At 28.1% G+C, this 17,846-nt stretch overlaps 1 protein-coding gene across 1 annotated transcript in view; it reads left to right on the top strand.

Moving 5' to 3' along the window:
* The first annotated feature begins 9,604 nt into the window (after positions 1-9,604).
* Positions 9,605-17,846, top strand: part of crp (transcription factor cropped) — a 189,760-nt gene continuing 181,518 nt past the window's right edge. The window contains exon 1 of the mRNA XM_011502876.1: positions 9,605-10,325. Within this exon, the coding sequence (XP_011501178.1) occupies positions 10,129-10,325 (197 nt within the window). The 5' untranslated portion in view covers positions 9,605-10,128. The remainder of the gene's footprint in view (positions 10,326-17,846) is intronic.

Below are 17,846 nucleotides of genomic sequence, written 5' to 3'. Positions count from 1 at the left end.
AATTGAAAATATAAAATATTTATATTCAAAGTTATGTTTTAAGCATTTGTGGTTATGAGAACAAATATTGTTGTGAATAGTGACGGAAATAATATTGTTTAAATATTTCGCATAACGTATTCCAACTTTAAACAACAATAAATGTAACGTAACTATTAAGTTAATGACTTATTTAGTTACCAATTTTTGCACTGCTACTATGAACGTTACACTAAAGTTATAAAAATTAAAAGATCTTGCATATATATTATTGCTATAGTTTTTGGTAAATTTAAAGTTAGTTTTTAATAAATACGTATCTTGATATAGTGTACGCGCTTGAAATACATTGAGATGAATTTTAAATGAATGATGTCTGATAAAAAATAAAATTATATGTACTTGTTAAGAAATCAATATTTAATGATTCTATTATATTTATAATTTATAAATTTATAAATATAAAACAACACATTTATCTAAATTTTCTTAAAGTCAAACTCAGTATTTTAAAAATTCACTTTATAAAAACTACATATTTTATCATGTTTTACAATTCATTGTATCAATATTACGTATATATATATTTATTATATTCTGTTAATATTTTGATTATGATCGGTATTTACTATTCATTATTCTCTGTAACTATAATTTTTTGTTTTTACGTCGTTAATATGTTATTAACCATAATATGTATATCTACATTAATTAAAAAAAAAAACACAGATATGTATACACAAAAGGTTCATATTCACAAAATATTGAAATTTAAACAATTTACTGCGTCGAAACTAAAAAAAATATTAAAAAGAAATTATGAAAGTGATACTAACAAAACAAATTTAATATATAAAAATTGATTACATTTTACAAACATGTAGGAGTAAATTTTATGTACATCTGGTATTAAAATGATTGTAAATATTTAATTTACGATAGTGATTGTCCTTTTATAATGTACATAATATCGATAAGTTATTTGTAGCCATTTAGTTAGTAGAAAATATTACAGAGTTAGATATAACAGATCTAATTAATTTAGTAATATTCAATATGTTTTCCAGTTTTTCCACACCCTCTGTGTGTTTAAAATCTCTAAATGAAATTCAACACATGTTCAATTTCATGTTGAACATATCAAAAATTTTGTTTATTGAATTATTTATACCAATCTTTGTAAACTAGTGATAGAATAATGTTATGTCAATTATTATGGTTTTAAGAAAATGAACTTTCAATTAGTAAAATCACTACTTACACTACAAAACCGATTGCCTAGATTTATATTTTCATTCTTCTAAAAAACAAAATTTATTATGTAAGTTAAAACTACGATTTTTGTATATAAAATGTGTATATGCTCTGAAATTCAAACAACTGCCTTGTATAATTCATCCGTACTTATCGATGCACAAAACGTGAGTATTAAGGGATAACATTCACTTCGTTTTTGGAAATTGTATATTTTCATTAAATTTTACACGAAAATTGTAAAATGTACTACTCAATCATTTAAAGGCCAGTCATTGAATTTGAATTTCTATCTTATTTAAATTAAATAAGGTTTGTGCATTGTTACAGAAATCTATATTTTTATTTTTATTGTTTTGGTCCAATGCTAAATATTAAATTATAATTATAATAAAGTCGAAAGTGCAATTTTGTCCTTAAAAATTATATGTTTAGCTCGGTTAGTTTCCAAAGCGAACAAAGAGCTTTACTGTGAAATTCATCAAAGACCCCCCAAAAAAAAAAATTATTTTATAAAATCATTTCCTCATAATACTTTGAATTTCAGAGCAACAATGAACTTCGATTATAGTAAGTCATTACAAATAATGACTATGTTAATTCTGCAACATGCTAAACATGGAATTATATTTTGTAAAAAGGAAATATTTTTACTTTATGAACTTTATAAACATTGCTATACAAAAATTTAACAAAACTGTAAAAAAACTTGTCTAGTGCTTAGACACGATTATACTGTAAAATGTGTTAATCCGAAAATAGTTTTCACACAGCATTTATTATTTCCACACATCTACGCCATTATTAATCAACAAATATATTTTTTCATTGAAATGAAAGAAAGAATAATGTGTGTGATGTTTTCTAACCTTACATTTGATAGATATAAGCAATTTCTTTCAACCAAACGTTTTTGTTTGTATGACATTGATTTATCATTACTGTTTTTTTAAAAAAGCAGCGAATAAAATAAAAAATAAAATATGCAAATGAGAAAGATGAATATTTGAAGGTAAATCTTTTATACGCATAAAGTAAAAAAGTTTACAAAAACGAACATTTTTTATTTCAGTCGTTATTTATGTTTCATTTTCGTTAAATTACACTTGATCACGCATCCTTTTTTTTGCATATATAAGGAAAAATAATTTCTTAAAATATTTTTAATTGAAATAAAAATTATACTTTTATACGTATGATGTATTTGATTAATAGTAATTATTAAGTTTAAAATATGGCCTTATCTGATTTTAAAATTCGAAAAATAGTTACATAAAATAGTTTCAAATTTAAATGAAAAATGAAAAATGAAAAATAATGTTTTTAAAAAATTCAAGCATTTATTATTAAGACTGAATTGTTTGTATTTGTTTGATGTTTGTGCAAGTGGATACGTGTATGCTCGCGTGTGTAATTATTCGACGATATATAGAATTAGTTGAAAAATGATTTGAATAAGATATTAATTACTTTGTCAAAAATACAGGATCTCTAACTGGAGCTATGAAATTGTAAAAATAGTTGAAAGATTAATAGATATGTTTACATTAAATATGAAGGTTTAATATTATTCATAATAACAGCACTTTCTCTGTTCTGTTATATATAATTCTAGTTATTAAAACCTAAAGAATTTAATGTATTGTGTAAGCAGATAGTTTTATGTTTTATTAGATTTTCTATTATTTATTATTTATAATTAATTCATTATTTGATCTCTATAAATATATGTAGAATAATTTATAATACATTTTCAATATATATAACATTAACGGTTGATCTTTCTGTAAATAATGTTAAAACGATTATTTTAAAGATAAATGTACTATAGCTGTTCATAAATTAATATAAGTTTGTTTTATAATTAAAGAAAAAACAATTATTTTATATTTTTACAAAATAATAGATTAATTGGTATTATGATTTATTTTACCATACATTTATATTTCGTTTAATAATTGATTTTTAAACAAGAAAACAGTTCTGTATATTTTCATATATTCGTATAAATTAGTAATGAATTTTTTCACGATATTCAAAATTCAATATTATACTATTTTATCAATTTTTCTATTAAAATTATTAGTATTGTATTTTTTTAATGGAAATATTTTTATAACTTTTCAATTAACAAAATAATGTTCATTTAACATACAATTGAAAAACATAATCAGGTTATAAATGAAAATGTAGTAAGTATTCAAAGAATACATTATAGGTGATAATTATAATAGTTAAAATATCGTATACATAATTAGCGTTATTAAGTAAAACGAATTTATTATTTTAATGACATTAAAAATATATATTTTTACCGAATAGGAAATTTAATATTTTAGAAAATGTTTCTTAAATATATTTGCGCTTAAGTTATGATCAATGCTAAGCCTATATGAAATGGAAAGTAATTAAAATTATTGTTTGTAATATTAAGAGCGTAATAATTATTTATGAATAATAATTATTTAATTTTTTGCAAAAATTTTCAATACATAATATCAATTAAAAAGTGATCCTCGTATAGATTTTATAATTAAACTTAAAAATTGTCTAATTGATATTTAAATTAAACATTGCTTAAATACAATTAAAATGAAAAATAATTAAAAAAAATACTACTTTTATATTAAAACTTATATATTAAACTTTATATATTAATGCATGTTGTTCAGTTCTGCACTCAATTATATTTTAAATTTTACTATTTTAAATGAACGTGATGAAAGATTTTTCAAATACCAAATCATAAATTTGTTAAGTCACTTACATTGCTATTCAAATAATTGAGTAAGTATTCCATCTTTTACAATATATTACAATAATTTCGAAAAAATTAGTATGAGAATATGTGCTAATTATTGATGTGATTATTAATCCTAATTATTAATGTGCTAATTGCTAATTATTGAACTACCACCATTGTAAGTTTACATTACTTATATGGGTGTATAATATTAACTATTAATATTTTAATTTTTATATACTGTTTTATAGATATAAATAAATGATAAATAATTCTTTTAAATATATTGCTTTTTCGTAAAAACTTTTACAATAACCATTATTCATACTATTATCCGTATTAATATTTTTAAATTGAAGCGTCCTTATAATATAATGAATACAAGCATGACAACACATAAATATCCACGTACACTATCAGATTGATGAAAAAATAATTATACACAACGGAATAATCACTCTTGAAAGAAATTATTTCATATTTTAAATTCTTTATTTTAACAGAAATATAAGAAAAAAAGTTAAATTAGTTAAGTTAAAAAGTGGAAAAACAATAGTACGCCGTCATTCGTTTTATGTTTTCTGAAGCTCAAATTTAATATTGAACCTTTACATTAATAATTCTATGCTCATTATTAGTCACCACACATTAAGCGTAATTATTTAATAATATTGAATAATACACTTGTTAGGCTGTACAATTTCTGAACAATAAATAATTAATTTTATTTAGAAATATATATATATATATATATATATATTAAAGCAAGCAAGTATATAAAATTCGGAAGAGACTTTTAAAGCATTATGCATATAACAATTAAAATTATCGGAAAATTTTATATTTCATCTTGTACATATGATACCAGAATTACTATAAAAAAATGAACATTTCAATTTGTGAATTGTAACATCATTTATAATTATTTTATAATAAATATATAAGTTATTAAGTTTTTTAATGAAATAATTATAAATTCATTAAATTAAAGTGTTTTAATCAAGTTAATCAGTCAAGAGCAATTTGTTCATTACATCCAGTTGCAGTATATAACACTAGATACGCCCCTGATGACCTAATACCTAAAATAGGCAAAATATGTATAGAGAGTAACTCAATGAAAGAAAAAGGGAAAAAATGTAAACAATAAAATCTACAGGACAAAAAAAAATAGGATCTTTGTTTCCATTTTTTTATACGATAAGTGAGTGCTGTATTTTTGAGAACTTAGATATAAAAACTATTGCAGCCATGATTTTACATAAATGTTTTAATATTTCCATTACGTGTTAATAGAAGTTATTAGATAGGTAATCTGAAATATGATTTGAATTTTTTTGCGTAAATTCTCAGCCAAGAAAGGATAACTGAAACATGAGCGTTTATTTTTAAGAATTAATCTTGTGACGCGAGTTTCTATTTATATGCGAATAAAAGGAATAATAGTAATAAAAGTACGGAAGAAAAATTTCTGTTTTTGACATATTTGTGTTAAAAGTATCCCTACAAGCTAATTTTACGTTAATCCATGTTTAAGCAGCAGCACCCGAAAAAGTCAATACAAATAAAAGAGATATAAAAGGAAGCTCAATCGTGAATAATGCGTGAAAAACAAAAATATAAATTCAAGATAAGTTGGAAATATAACAGTAAACAAGTGTAATTTAAACGACCTGTCATGAGAAATTCAGGTATACTATTAAATTTTACAGTATAATATTTGTCTAGAAAAAAAGTATAATTCTATTGCATATAATAGCTTAAATTTATATGAAAATAAAAATTAATTTTCTTAAATAAAATAATCTTGCCTCTTAAACAATTTAAAAAACTTGCTTGTTTCATATGATAATACAAGAGCGTAGACTAAAGTGTTAGTTATTTTGTAATCGACAACTGCATTATATTATTAGAGTTTGAGTATCGGTACACTTACGTTTGCAAGTGCGTATAAATATAATGAATGTTAAACTTAATTGAAAAAAGCAGTGAGAATGTATGATGAATTTCCAAACCCTTTACAAACTAATAACAATATTGAAAAAGAGCACTGTAATACGATAAAGTGGTGGACCGGAGAGACATGGTGCACGTGACAGGCAAATTCATCGAATTGCAAATGTAGCCTGAACACGATGAAAAACAAGTGCAATGGTGAAAGTGTAGGATAAGGATAAGGCGAAGAAGAATTAAAGTCGAAGTACATAGGCCGTTGAGATTGCATGGAAAATGACAAACGAAGGTGTGCATATATTATGTAGACGTGAGCGAGAGTTCAGTAAAAAAGGAAGAAAGACAATTTCTTCCTTTTCCTTCGTGATCAGTTAACTGTTTAATGCAGTCAAACGAACGACTAGATATTACAGTGAGGTAGTTGTGCCAATCGGTTGGGTTCATTGGGCGGTTTAGAAGAAGGGCCGCGGGGTAAGGGTGAGAAGACAGAAGGGAGATGGCGGTGCTGACGACAGCGAACGGCATGGAGAAGGAAAAGTCTGGCACATTTAATGGGCGGGGCGTTGAGCCACACACCAGCTGGTAGATATTTCCCGCGCGCCGGGCAACAGCATTCCACTAGCTCAAAGCTACGCGACGATGAAGTAGTTCTCCCTGTGATACACATTCTATTCTTCTTTCCAACCAACGCAATCTAGCGACTCTCGCAATCGCCGGCTGATCGAGAAACTACGCAGGAGCTTTCACAAGCACGCGCACAGATTTTGGAGTTCCGACAATAGCTCACGACGCCTGCGTAGATCTGACTCAAGCCTTATTGGCTCTTGCGGAATCCAGCCGGGCAGTGCCGGAGGACCGACTGCCGGATCCCATAGTCACGCGTTCCAAAGCAAGCATACTCTTGATGCCGATTAAGAGCTTCCGTTCAATCGACTCGAACGCCGCGCTTCTTCATTCCCTTTACCCCACCACCACAGCCCTTCCGCCTTTTTCTTCCTCACGGCTGCATTACCACCATTGGCTTTTTTAGCATTTGCTTTTAATTGATGTTAAGATCAGCGATTACACTGGCTCTCAAAGAATAATTAATGTTGTTTAGCTTCGCCAAGACGTATTCGCACGGAGAAATTGCAAGTCGCGTTTTTTGAGAAAATACGGAGAAGCATCAATGATACTTGAGTCACAACTATCAGGCCTCGAGTTTTCGATATCTATTACCAACACATGCAGTCCGCAACCGAATATATTAATATTTTATTATCTCCACAGACATGAATTTTTATTTTCAGTAGACTCGTAAATTTAGAATATTTGGTGTCTTCATAACATAAATCAACACAACGAATTAAAAAATAAAAAAAATTGATTACAAACTAAATAGATTCTACAAAAGCCACCATACATTAAAATATCTTATTACAGAATAAAATGTGAAATAATAAATTGAGATTCTCTTTTAAACGGGAACCTCGAAAAATATTAACAAAAATTTTATTGAAAAAAATACACTTAGTTAAAAAGTATGACGTATAATTTTATCTGAAGTGTAATACTTTATCATATAATGGCTGTTAATAAATTTAAATAAAAATTTAGCATACAGTACTTTTTTTTATGTTTTTTTATTGTAATTATAAGTTTGTATGGATTTAATGTTTTTAATTTTGTAAAGTCATTTACTATTGTATATAATCGTAAATGTACATATTGAAGATAAATTTCTGTTTCTCCTTTTTATAAAACTGTATTTTTATAATTTAAATTAAGGAAATACATATGATTGGTTATAACAATAATAATAATAATAACAACAATAACAATAATGATAATCTTTTAAACTTTTTTTTAATAGTCGATTGAATAATTGAAGTTGTAAAATCTGCAATCGTGGTAAATTATTTTCTAAAATAAATTAAATACTGAAACTACAATAATTACGAAAGATAAAATTTAATTAATTTCATCGGTTTTAAAACATGAATAAACAATATTTATTGTTATGTAAGTCTTTCTGTTATGCAGTCTTTTAAAATTATGATGTTTAATTAAAAAAATATAGTAATTCATCATTGTAAACTATCTTTTACTGTATATGCATCAATAAATTAATTTTAATTCATGATATAAACGCTTTGATGTGAAACATAGGCAAATCCTATGTTTATTTGTATCGGCATAGTTAATTGATAAATAGTAATATTTAGCTTGAAAGACAAAGAAAGTATTGGGAAAAAGTGCTGGCGTACAGCCATTCATTCGATCGATCAGCAAATTTTTTCGTGAAACGGACGTTAGGTATGGGTTTGAAAATTTTATTTTAAACTATTTTAGCGAAAGTACGTAAAAATGATGCGAGAGAATCGCGTGTCAAATCGAAACGTGGTTATCAAAACCGAATCTCGCTGGTCGCTACTGACGTTGACACCCCCTTCACCGTCTCTCGCGCCGTCGACCGATCATCACACAATCCAGAGTTCCGAGACGAAGGTCTGGTGATTTGTTCTGCCTGTCACTGTCGTCATCCCGTCCGGCTGCGCGCGCATTCCTGGTACTTATTTTCTCCCCTCTTATGAAACTCTTCTTTCGCTCGCATAGTAAAAGCAAAAGAGACATTGGCTCAGTGACTATCAGCTTATATATGTGTTTGTGTGTGCATGCTGCCGGCAGGGCGCGTGAGACCCACGCCGCAGCAGCGCTTCTCCGTAGAGTGGTCGACGTCGGTCGGTCAGTTAGTCAGCTACATTCGTAGGCGCGGGGTTTTATGTGTATTTTTTCATCTTACTGCGTCTCGTATTTCGCGCGCATGCCTGGGCGTGTACATCTCGTATATGTGCGAAAACAGGTCGATAGACGCGCATAAGAGAAAAAGGTACACGAGTCAGTCTGGAGAGTGAGTTTATTCGGAAGGAAGTGGTGCACTGGCGACGAGAAATCATCATCCGGCTTGTCGCAGAAGGCGGTGTCGCCGACGCGTATCTGCCCCCATTCCTTTTTAAGGAGGACAACGACGACAACGACGACGACATGCTGCGCGTGTCGGTCATGCCTCGGAGGAACGACCGCCGAGTCTTTGCGTTGGCCCGCGGCTGCCTGAGCCGGTGAAAGAGCGACAAGCGCCGAGCGCGATCGCCTGCCGACCATAACCTCAATTGTGATACGGCATCACCACGTTCGTTTTGTTTCGTCGCGACACCACCACCATCACCATTGTCACTAGAGTAACAGCTACAGCCGCAACCATAGCCACAGTCACAACCACAACCACATGCACAGCCATAGCCACAGCACGGTTACAGTCACAGCTACAGCTACAGTTACAGCTACAGCCACAGCTGCAGTCACAGATACAGACACGGACACAGCTCAGTGACAAATACAGGCACAGACACAGGCACAGACACCGGCACAAACACAAACACAAACACAGGCGCTGGCACAGGCACAGGTACAGACGCATCTATAACACAGCCACAGACACAGAACAGACACAGTTATAACCATTACCGCCATTACTACATCACTACCTCACTATTCCACCAAATTGCATATACCTATCACGTGTAAGCAATTCCATAGTAGAGTGGCAGGAAATACTGGGGCATCCGGTACGATAATCGCTTAATTTATCAAAAATTGGAGTGACGACGGCTAGCTTCGATTAACGATCCATAAGTGCGGGCGCGCGCACTTAACGTTCCCCCTTTTACTTCACTGTCTTGCTATCACTCTACTCATTTGCTCTCTTGTTCTCGTTCGTGTAGTGTTTGTGATAGAAGAAATTGAGAAAAGCAGCGGCGGAGGAGGAAGAGGAGAGGGAGCCACTACCGACACCTTGCGCAAACAACAGCCCTGCGACCGGCAACAGAAAGTACCAGTTTTCTACAACTGTATTCTCTCCCGCGGTGAGGCTGTTTTGCACGTCAGCCTAGTGTCGCTGCAATTGATTTATTCCAGGGTCTCTCAGCTGTTTCCCGCCAAAGTTTTGTTGCTGTCGGTTGTTGTGACTTGCAGTTACGTGTTCGAGGACACGCCATCGGACGTCAAGGAGTTGCGTCGTAACGCGGCTGAGCTAGTGTGCGGTGCGCGCGCCCGGGCGCGCGCCTGTGTTTTAAACGCAAAAGTTCAGTGTAGCCATTGAAAGAGACCCCTTGCCGACGGGCTCCTAACTGTTACTACCGGGAATTGCAGTCCTAGTGTGCATGGTGCGAGCTCCAGACAAGCCGCAAGACCCTTGTCGAGGCGAGGAAGAAGCGGTCCGAGAGCAGCCGAGGTACGCTCTGGTGGTTTGCCCGGGAGGACGGCGCGAGTACGAGATTATGTCAGTATTTGGCAAGGGCGACCACCTGCTTGAGGAAATCGTCGAGACGACTGAGGAGCAAGAAGCGGACCTCTGCAGGTGAGTCGGCTATTCAGAGGACGAATCTATTGTCCTCCCAGCGAGTAAAGAATCGAGCCACGTGGAGGCACAGACGACGCCTTTCGCGCTTTGCTGATTTTGTATGCATTTGAAATGATTGAGTGCAAGTACTGCCAACCGAGAAATATAAACAGAGAAATTAAACATAATTGAAATTTTTATTAGCAGATGAATCAACGAGGCTCAGATTCGAACGACACGCAAAATTCATACGTTTCGTAAAAACTTTAGTTAAAATGATAACATTTTTAAACCTATTTTATTTATGTTAGATATAATGCAGGCAGCACTATTGGTATAGTGTTGTTGAACCTTGAAAGAAGTGTCTATAAAAAAACAAAATGGAAGACATTCTCAAAAAAGTTCATTTGCGTATTCTTCTAAATTGCATTTTATTTTATCACATTTCAATTGATTATTGGGTTTGCTTTATTGTCTTAATCAGTTCAATAATATTTTGCTTGCGCCAATATTGCAAAGTAGAGATATTTTATTGCACGGTTATGTTTGTAAAACCAAAAAAACGTTTTAATTCTCGACTTTTTTGTCACTGGTTAGTCAACGCGTTATATCCCGTGTTAAATCAGCAAATGAAGGTTGGGCGGCGCGATGAGAAACTGTAAAATTTATTGTGGAAAACGATTGTGAACAGTTGCTTTGTCGTCGTTGTCACCGTTATCTTCGTCATTATCGTCGTTATTACATGTACGATGCGCTTCTTATTCTTTCTTTGTCTGTATCACGGTGATTGGCGAGAGCCATGATTCTTGCAATACTTGACTCGCTTTGAAAGCAAAACAGAGTCGATCGCCTCTGCGATTATGACAATAATAATAGTAATATAGTTCGTGAGTAAACGTATGCCTGTGTGGAAGAATTTTGCTCGACGTCAACATGGTCCCCGGCTCGTCTACTGTTTCCTTCATACCATTTCTTTCTATGGCACGTATACATATTTTACATACTTCTCTCCTCTTCATACCTACTTTAAACTTAACCTCATTGCTGTTTTTAATATAAGAAATTTAACAACGAAGTTAACAACTACTAAGAACATTTAATTTAAAATACGGAATTGGCTTTGCACACTTGGTACTTTTGTTAAAATAATTGGTGTTAAAGCGTTGCCTAGTAACGTTAAATAAATCTTAAATTTGCATTCGAAAATATGATACTATAGCTTAATGATCTTATATATCAGACTCCCGTTACAAGAAGTAACCAAATATTCATTACTGAATAAGTACTATAAATTTTCATTAAACTGTAATTTATGCAAAAATTAATTTTCGTTGATTAATAGATGTGTCACGTGAAAAACTAAAAAATTAAAGTTGACTTCTTTTTCAGTAAAAATTATTAATTTTGTATTTATAAAATTTATTTCGTAATTGGTCAAAATATTTTTTTAATCTATAAATATGTTAAAAACACGAATCATATGAAACTTGTTAAGTTCAAGACATAAAGGCAATGTTGTTAATATAGGTATTACATAGATTCAACTAGTTTAAGTCTTTGTCATTATACTTTATCATTTACACTAAGTTTATGAGAATAAAATCAAAAATTTTCTTTTTGCATTAAAAGTATTTCTGTAATTTAATCATAAAAATATAAAAATAAAATTTAATCATGAATCTCTATAGTAATTTAAAATTGTCTCTTTGAGTTAACAATCAAATTTTTGATATTATTTTTTATTGTATTAAATTACCTTGAATACAATACAATGAAGATGGTTGATTTTTTAATATTTATTTAATTATTTAGTTTCTTTTTATTGATTATATTTCAATTTTTACTTTTTTAATTATTATCTATAGTGTTATAAGAAAAAAATTATTTGACTGACAACAGTGGTTATAATATTTATATTGCAGTATCTTCAGATATCATTAAAATATCAAAATAATATACATGTTACTCAGTTTATTTAAATTATTATCAATTTTTGAATTTTTGTTTTTGGTCTCTTCATTTTCAATGTTACTCAAATACTAACTGAAAGTATTCTACACTGAAATATAGAATAATATCAATGTTTTTAATTCATATTTTATTCAAGTAATTTATTACTGAAATAGTATAGATTAACTATTTTTATTAGTTTTGTATTACTTTTTATAATATATTCATTTAAATAGTATAAAACCTACTATTAATAATTAATAATATAAACATACTATGCAAGTATATGTGAAAAACTTTGAATCAATGTTTTCATTTTAATACCTTTGTTCTTCTTTACTTATCTACGTCCAACTATATACAAGTAAAAAGTAAATATTGTAATTTATGTTGGTAAACTTCTTACGTACAAATTATATAAATACATATTATAAATTTTATTTAATAATAAAATTTACACTTTCATTAAGTACAGATCGTATGACATTATATTTTAATAATCGATTATTTTCATGCAAGAAAACTTAAGTTGAAACATTTTTAATTTCGATTGAAAAACAATGGTAAGATTCAACTGATGATCTTGTTTATCATAACGATATATATATATATATTTTAATTACGTAAAACAAAAATGAACCACCTTTGATTAAAATATTATTTACATATGATGGTGAACTTTTCCAATTCATTCTGAATAACACATAGAACAAAAATTTGCACTCATTATTTTTAGTTAGTTTTAATTTATTTCATTCTCAGGGTATATTCTTATGTCACTTTTAGCAAGTTATACGAAATACTAATTCACACGCGCACGCGCACGTGCGCATGCATACACACCTGAAACAGCATCATACTCTACTTAAGCTGTAGCGTACTCTTATGCAACTTCATAATGTATTTCTAGTAACTCGAGATCATTGACAGCAGATAACAAAAGGACCAACAGTTTTCTCCGAGTAAGCATTTATTTAAAATTCTTATCAATTGATAGAGCGATAAAGTATAAAAAGATAGTAAATGAGTACAAAGATCCCCAAGTGTTCTTCATAAATATACTGACAATAGCATTAAATAAAGATGGTTAGCTTTGTCAACTTTTTCCCGCATTTTTTGGTCATTCGGCATAATTACAGGTTGCAGACGTCGGATATTTATGATCTCTTAGTTATCGTACCTATGTTAGATAGTATATATGCATTTTTTCTTTTGTCATCGATATTTGTACTCAAATGTCATATCACGTATTATTAGTAAAAATGATACTGTAGAATGAAATCGCTTTTACATCAAAATTAACAGTAGAAGACACTAAAGGATTAACTTATTTGTTTGTTTATTTTATGTATAATTTATATACCAACCTTACACAATGCGTTTGCTCATTAATTTTTATATTTTATTTTTATTTAATATATCCGAATAGTCTATTTTTCGATAAACTCTTTGGCTATATATTTATTATACATTTCATTTTATATTAATTATATCTATGAATTTTTAATGTAATTTAAAAATATTAAGATTTATTGATATAAGTTTCTAAGCAATTTTTATTGCACTTTTTATAGTATAATAAAAATCTGTGCAAATTTTAATTAAAATTTTTTGAATTTATGAATATGTAAATTTATAAATCAATTTTATACTTCACTTGTATAAAGTATATTATCGTGATATAATTGTAATTTCTCGTATGTATAATTATTAGAGATTTTTTTATTGTTGCGTTGAGTTTCATATTGTAAATTTTCAGATAAGTGTCTAAAAATACTTTGGCTTGTAGAATATATTTAGAATAGACCTATATCAAATGTGCTTACTGTTTACATAATAATAAAGAACTCAGAATAGTAAAATAATATTATACACTGTTATAAAAATTTAGTTCAATTTTCAAATCCGAAATATATATTAAAGTGAAGTTATCGGATCACACATAAAATACATAAATGAATTAATAGTATGAGTGCATAGTAATACAATGATCCAAATAGAAGATTGTTCATTATATTTCGATATCAGTGTAATATCACAAATGAAAAATGCATCTTCTGCTTCATCGTAAGCTTAAAAAAATATTGAGACAAACTTCAAAGTTTAATCTTTGCTTTATGAATCAATTTCATCAAATATGAGAAATATCTTTAATTATCTATATTCAAATATGAAATTTTGAGGAAATTTTTCAACAGCGTTTTAAGAGTACAGAAATATCCCAACACATCGACAACTAATGTCACTTCTAAGTGGCGTCTACTAACCTAATGGACGCTGACAAATTCGATGTGCAAAATCTTGGCCCGAAACTTTGCTGTATCATATATTATAACGAATAATCAATGCATTAACTCTTTAAGTTATAAATTAAAAAATCAATAAAAAACTAACTACTAAAAATGCTGGGTTACTTAAAGTTTAATAATGCTTATGAATTAATTAAAGTAAAATAAAAGAATTATATTTCCAAATAAAAAATATTCTACTGTTTTTGGAGGATTAAAAGACATTTACTTTTATAGTTATTTTATTATACGGAAATATAATTTATAATAATTTTAATTTTTTAAATTATAGTACAGAAAATATAATTTTTTTTAAGAATTAGAAAATATTGTTATATCAGTGCTGCTATACTAGAAAAATTTAATATTAATTTTGTTATAATTTTCTTTTTCTCTGAAATTGCATTTTCTCATAAAAAAGATAGAAGAACAAATAATTTTTAAATATAAAGAAATAACGGTCAAGACCATTTTCTTATATCATGTATATATAAAAATCATAGTCTTTATCGCAGTCGAATAGCCAGTGATTCTGTCGATTGCAGAAAAAAGGTTGGAAAAAAGAAGGAAGGAAGGAAGAAAAAAGGAAGACAGACCGAAAAGTTGTTGACTCCCTATATTTTCTCTTTTAGTTCTTTTTTTATTCGTTCTCGCACTTAAACGTAGCATAATAATACGATATTGAAATAAAGTAAAGAGGGGGGGGGGGTCCAACAGTTATTTTTATACATCAGTCGTGTCTAAAACTTTTAAGCTTATTTACGTATTTTCTATATACGAACTTATCTCATGCAACTCTTTTTTCAGTGTCATTTCGGTAATTACTTTCTCTCATATAATATAGTACTAAACTAATTATTACACAATTCTCGATTGTCTTTTTAATTACAATTTTAATTACAAATGCAAGTATTTTAATTTATACTGCAATTATATTTCAGATAATTAAGGCAATGATATATAATTCAACTAATTTAAAAAACATTTTTTACATCTGTTTTATAACAATATAAATTGTTACTAATTTTAGAAACTTGTCCAAATATTTACAAAGGTGTTCTTAAATACATTGAAAGGCTTATTTGTTTATGAATTTTTAAAATTATTTGTTAGTAGTGGATCATTGCATAGCATGTGAATTTTTTTCTTTTTTCCATAATAATATATTACAACTTTAAAAACTATTCTATGTATATTTCATCAACACAACCTTTGGATAATGTCTAACGGAGTTATACAGATGCAGACCTTTTTGTGCGCGTGAATTTCTAATTTCCTAAATTGAAAAATTCCTAAGTAAGGTCAAAAAATGGCACAAAGTTTTGTAATATTAATTTTTGATATAACAATAAATTATTTACAGCTATTTTCTTTTTTGATTGTATAAACTACCTGTATTAATAATATTTAAATCTACATGTACATTTATAAAATTAAAAATATAAATCGATATATTTATAAAACATAAGTTATTAATTTCGAATATTTACACAATACTATATTAATTATTTATTTTCAATCATTAATGAATGTCAATGCATTTTTAATAATTTTGTTAAGAGTAGTAGAGATTGTGTCACCAAATAAGACAATATATACAGATTCTATTCATAGCACATATTACCAACAAAAGACACATATACAGAGAGCGAAAGAGAGAATAGAATACTCGATTTTCAATTTTTGGTTGTAATGCATTGAACCATAAAGAGATTTTTGTTTTTTATTGCATATAATTTTTATAAAATGTATATCTTATAAGTTTTAAAATTTCATTAATTTTTGTATTTTCTATTGAAATTGATATAAAACATCCATTCAAATTCAGAAATAAATTATGAAATAATTGCAAACATAACTACGTAAATTAATCATCGTGTTGATAGTAATTTTTCAAATATTTATGAACAAAGTATCCTTTCATAATGGAAGATAATGATATACATATAACTTTTGAAGGAAAACGACTTCTATAATTTATGATTTTTCCTTTCATTCCCAGCCTAATATTTCACTTATCCCTTTGATAATAATACTTTTGTGATTACTACGAATTTTCTTTTTATGTCCGAATTAAAATTATTTTTCGTTAATAAGTAATAAAATAAGAATTTATTTTATATTATAATCGATGTCTTTTATGTAGAAATACTAATTATTAAATTTTTAACAAAAGAGAAATGTACCATTATTATTAATTAAAAAATTATAAACTTTTATTTTTTACTTGAAATAAAAAATATACTTCTTAAGACAGTTTTATCTCTGAAGAATAAAAAAATAGTTTCTACTTATTTTTCTTCTAGTATCTTCTATCTTTATTTATTATAGAGAATTTAATTTTTAATTAAAAATGTAAAAATGCAATGGAAAATTAAATTTTTCCTAATTTTTTGAAAATATTAAATTTTAAATTATAAATTTGTAATCGAAATAAATATGCAATATTAATATTTCATTACATTACAAGAATATATGAATAGATTTTATAATTTGTTGTCATTTCCCGAATAATTAATTATAAATTTAATTTGTAAAAATATCGTCTTTGAATTCGTTTTATTGGATAAGTAATATCTAGTATATTACATATTAATACAGAAAATACAGTGTACATGTAACATAAACTGTAATCATCGTGTATCATAAAAATGATATTAAATTGCAAGACAAAATGTTACCATTTTCACGTAAGATCTTTATATTTTGCCATCTTCTTCTAATGATTAATCATTCTTAATAATATTTTTTTATTCCTTTTTTTCTCAATCTATTTTTATACTTTTACTCTATTTTGTTTTTATCATACTAATCATTAATATAAACAAATAGTTAACGTTTATCCGTTATGGCTTAGTTAAACAATACTATTGAAATGCCTTATTACATATGTCGATTATATACTACAATCGAACTTTCGTAATTTGAGAATATATTTATTTATAGTAAATGCTGATAATATTTTTATTCCTAATTATAATTATTCTTATTTTTATTTGAATTCAAGTTTGAAATAAATTCGTCAAAACACCAATTTAGTTAACTCATTAATAACTCTAATCATTTTGTAAACAAAAATAATTATTTGGGCCCAATTTTTTTCCAAAGTTAAAGTACGGGGCTTAAAATACTTTTTCTTTATACAGCTTAAGAAATAAATGTATAATATTTTTGATTTCTATGCAATGTTATAATATATATTAAATACAAGACGTTTATTAATACAGTTCAAGAAAAAACTTATGTAAAAACTTGTAGAATAAACTGAAATTTATAATGTAAGTAATACCAATAAATGATT

This window comes from Ceratosolen solmsi, unplaced genomic scaffold (genome assembly GCF_000503995.2).
Source record: "Ceratosolen solmsi marchali unplaced genomic scaffold, CerSol_1.0 scaffold15, whole genome shotgun sequence".
Classification (NCBI taxonomy): domain Eukaryota; kingdom Metazoa; phylum Arthropoda; class Insecta; order Hymenoptera; family Agaonidae; genus Ceratosolen; species Ceratosolen solmsi.
The sequence above is the reverse complement of the archived record's forward strand: the minus strand, read 5'-3'. Positions and strand labels throughout refer to the sequence as shown.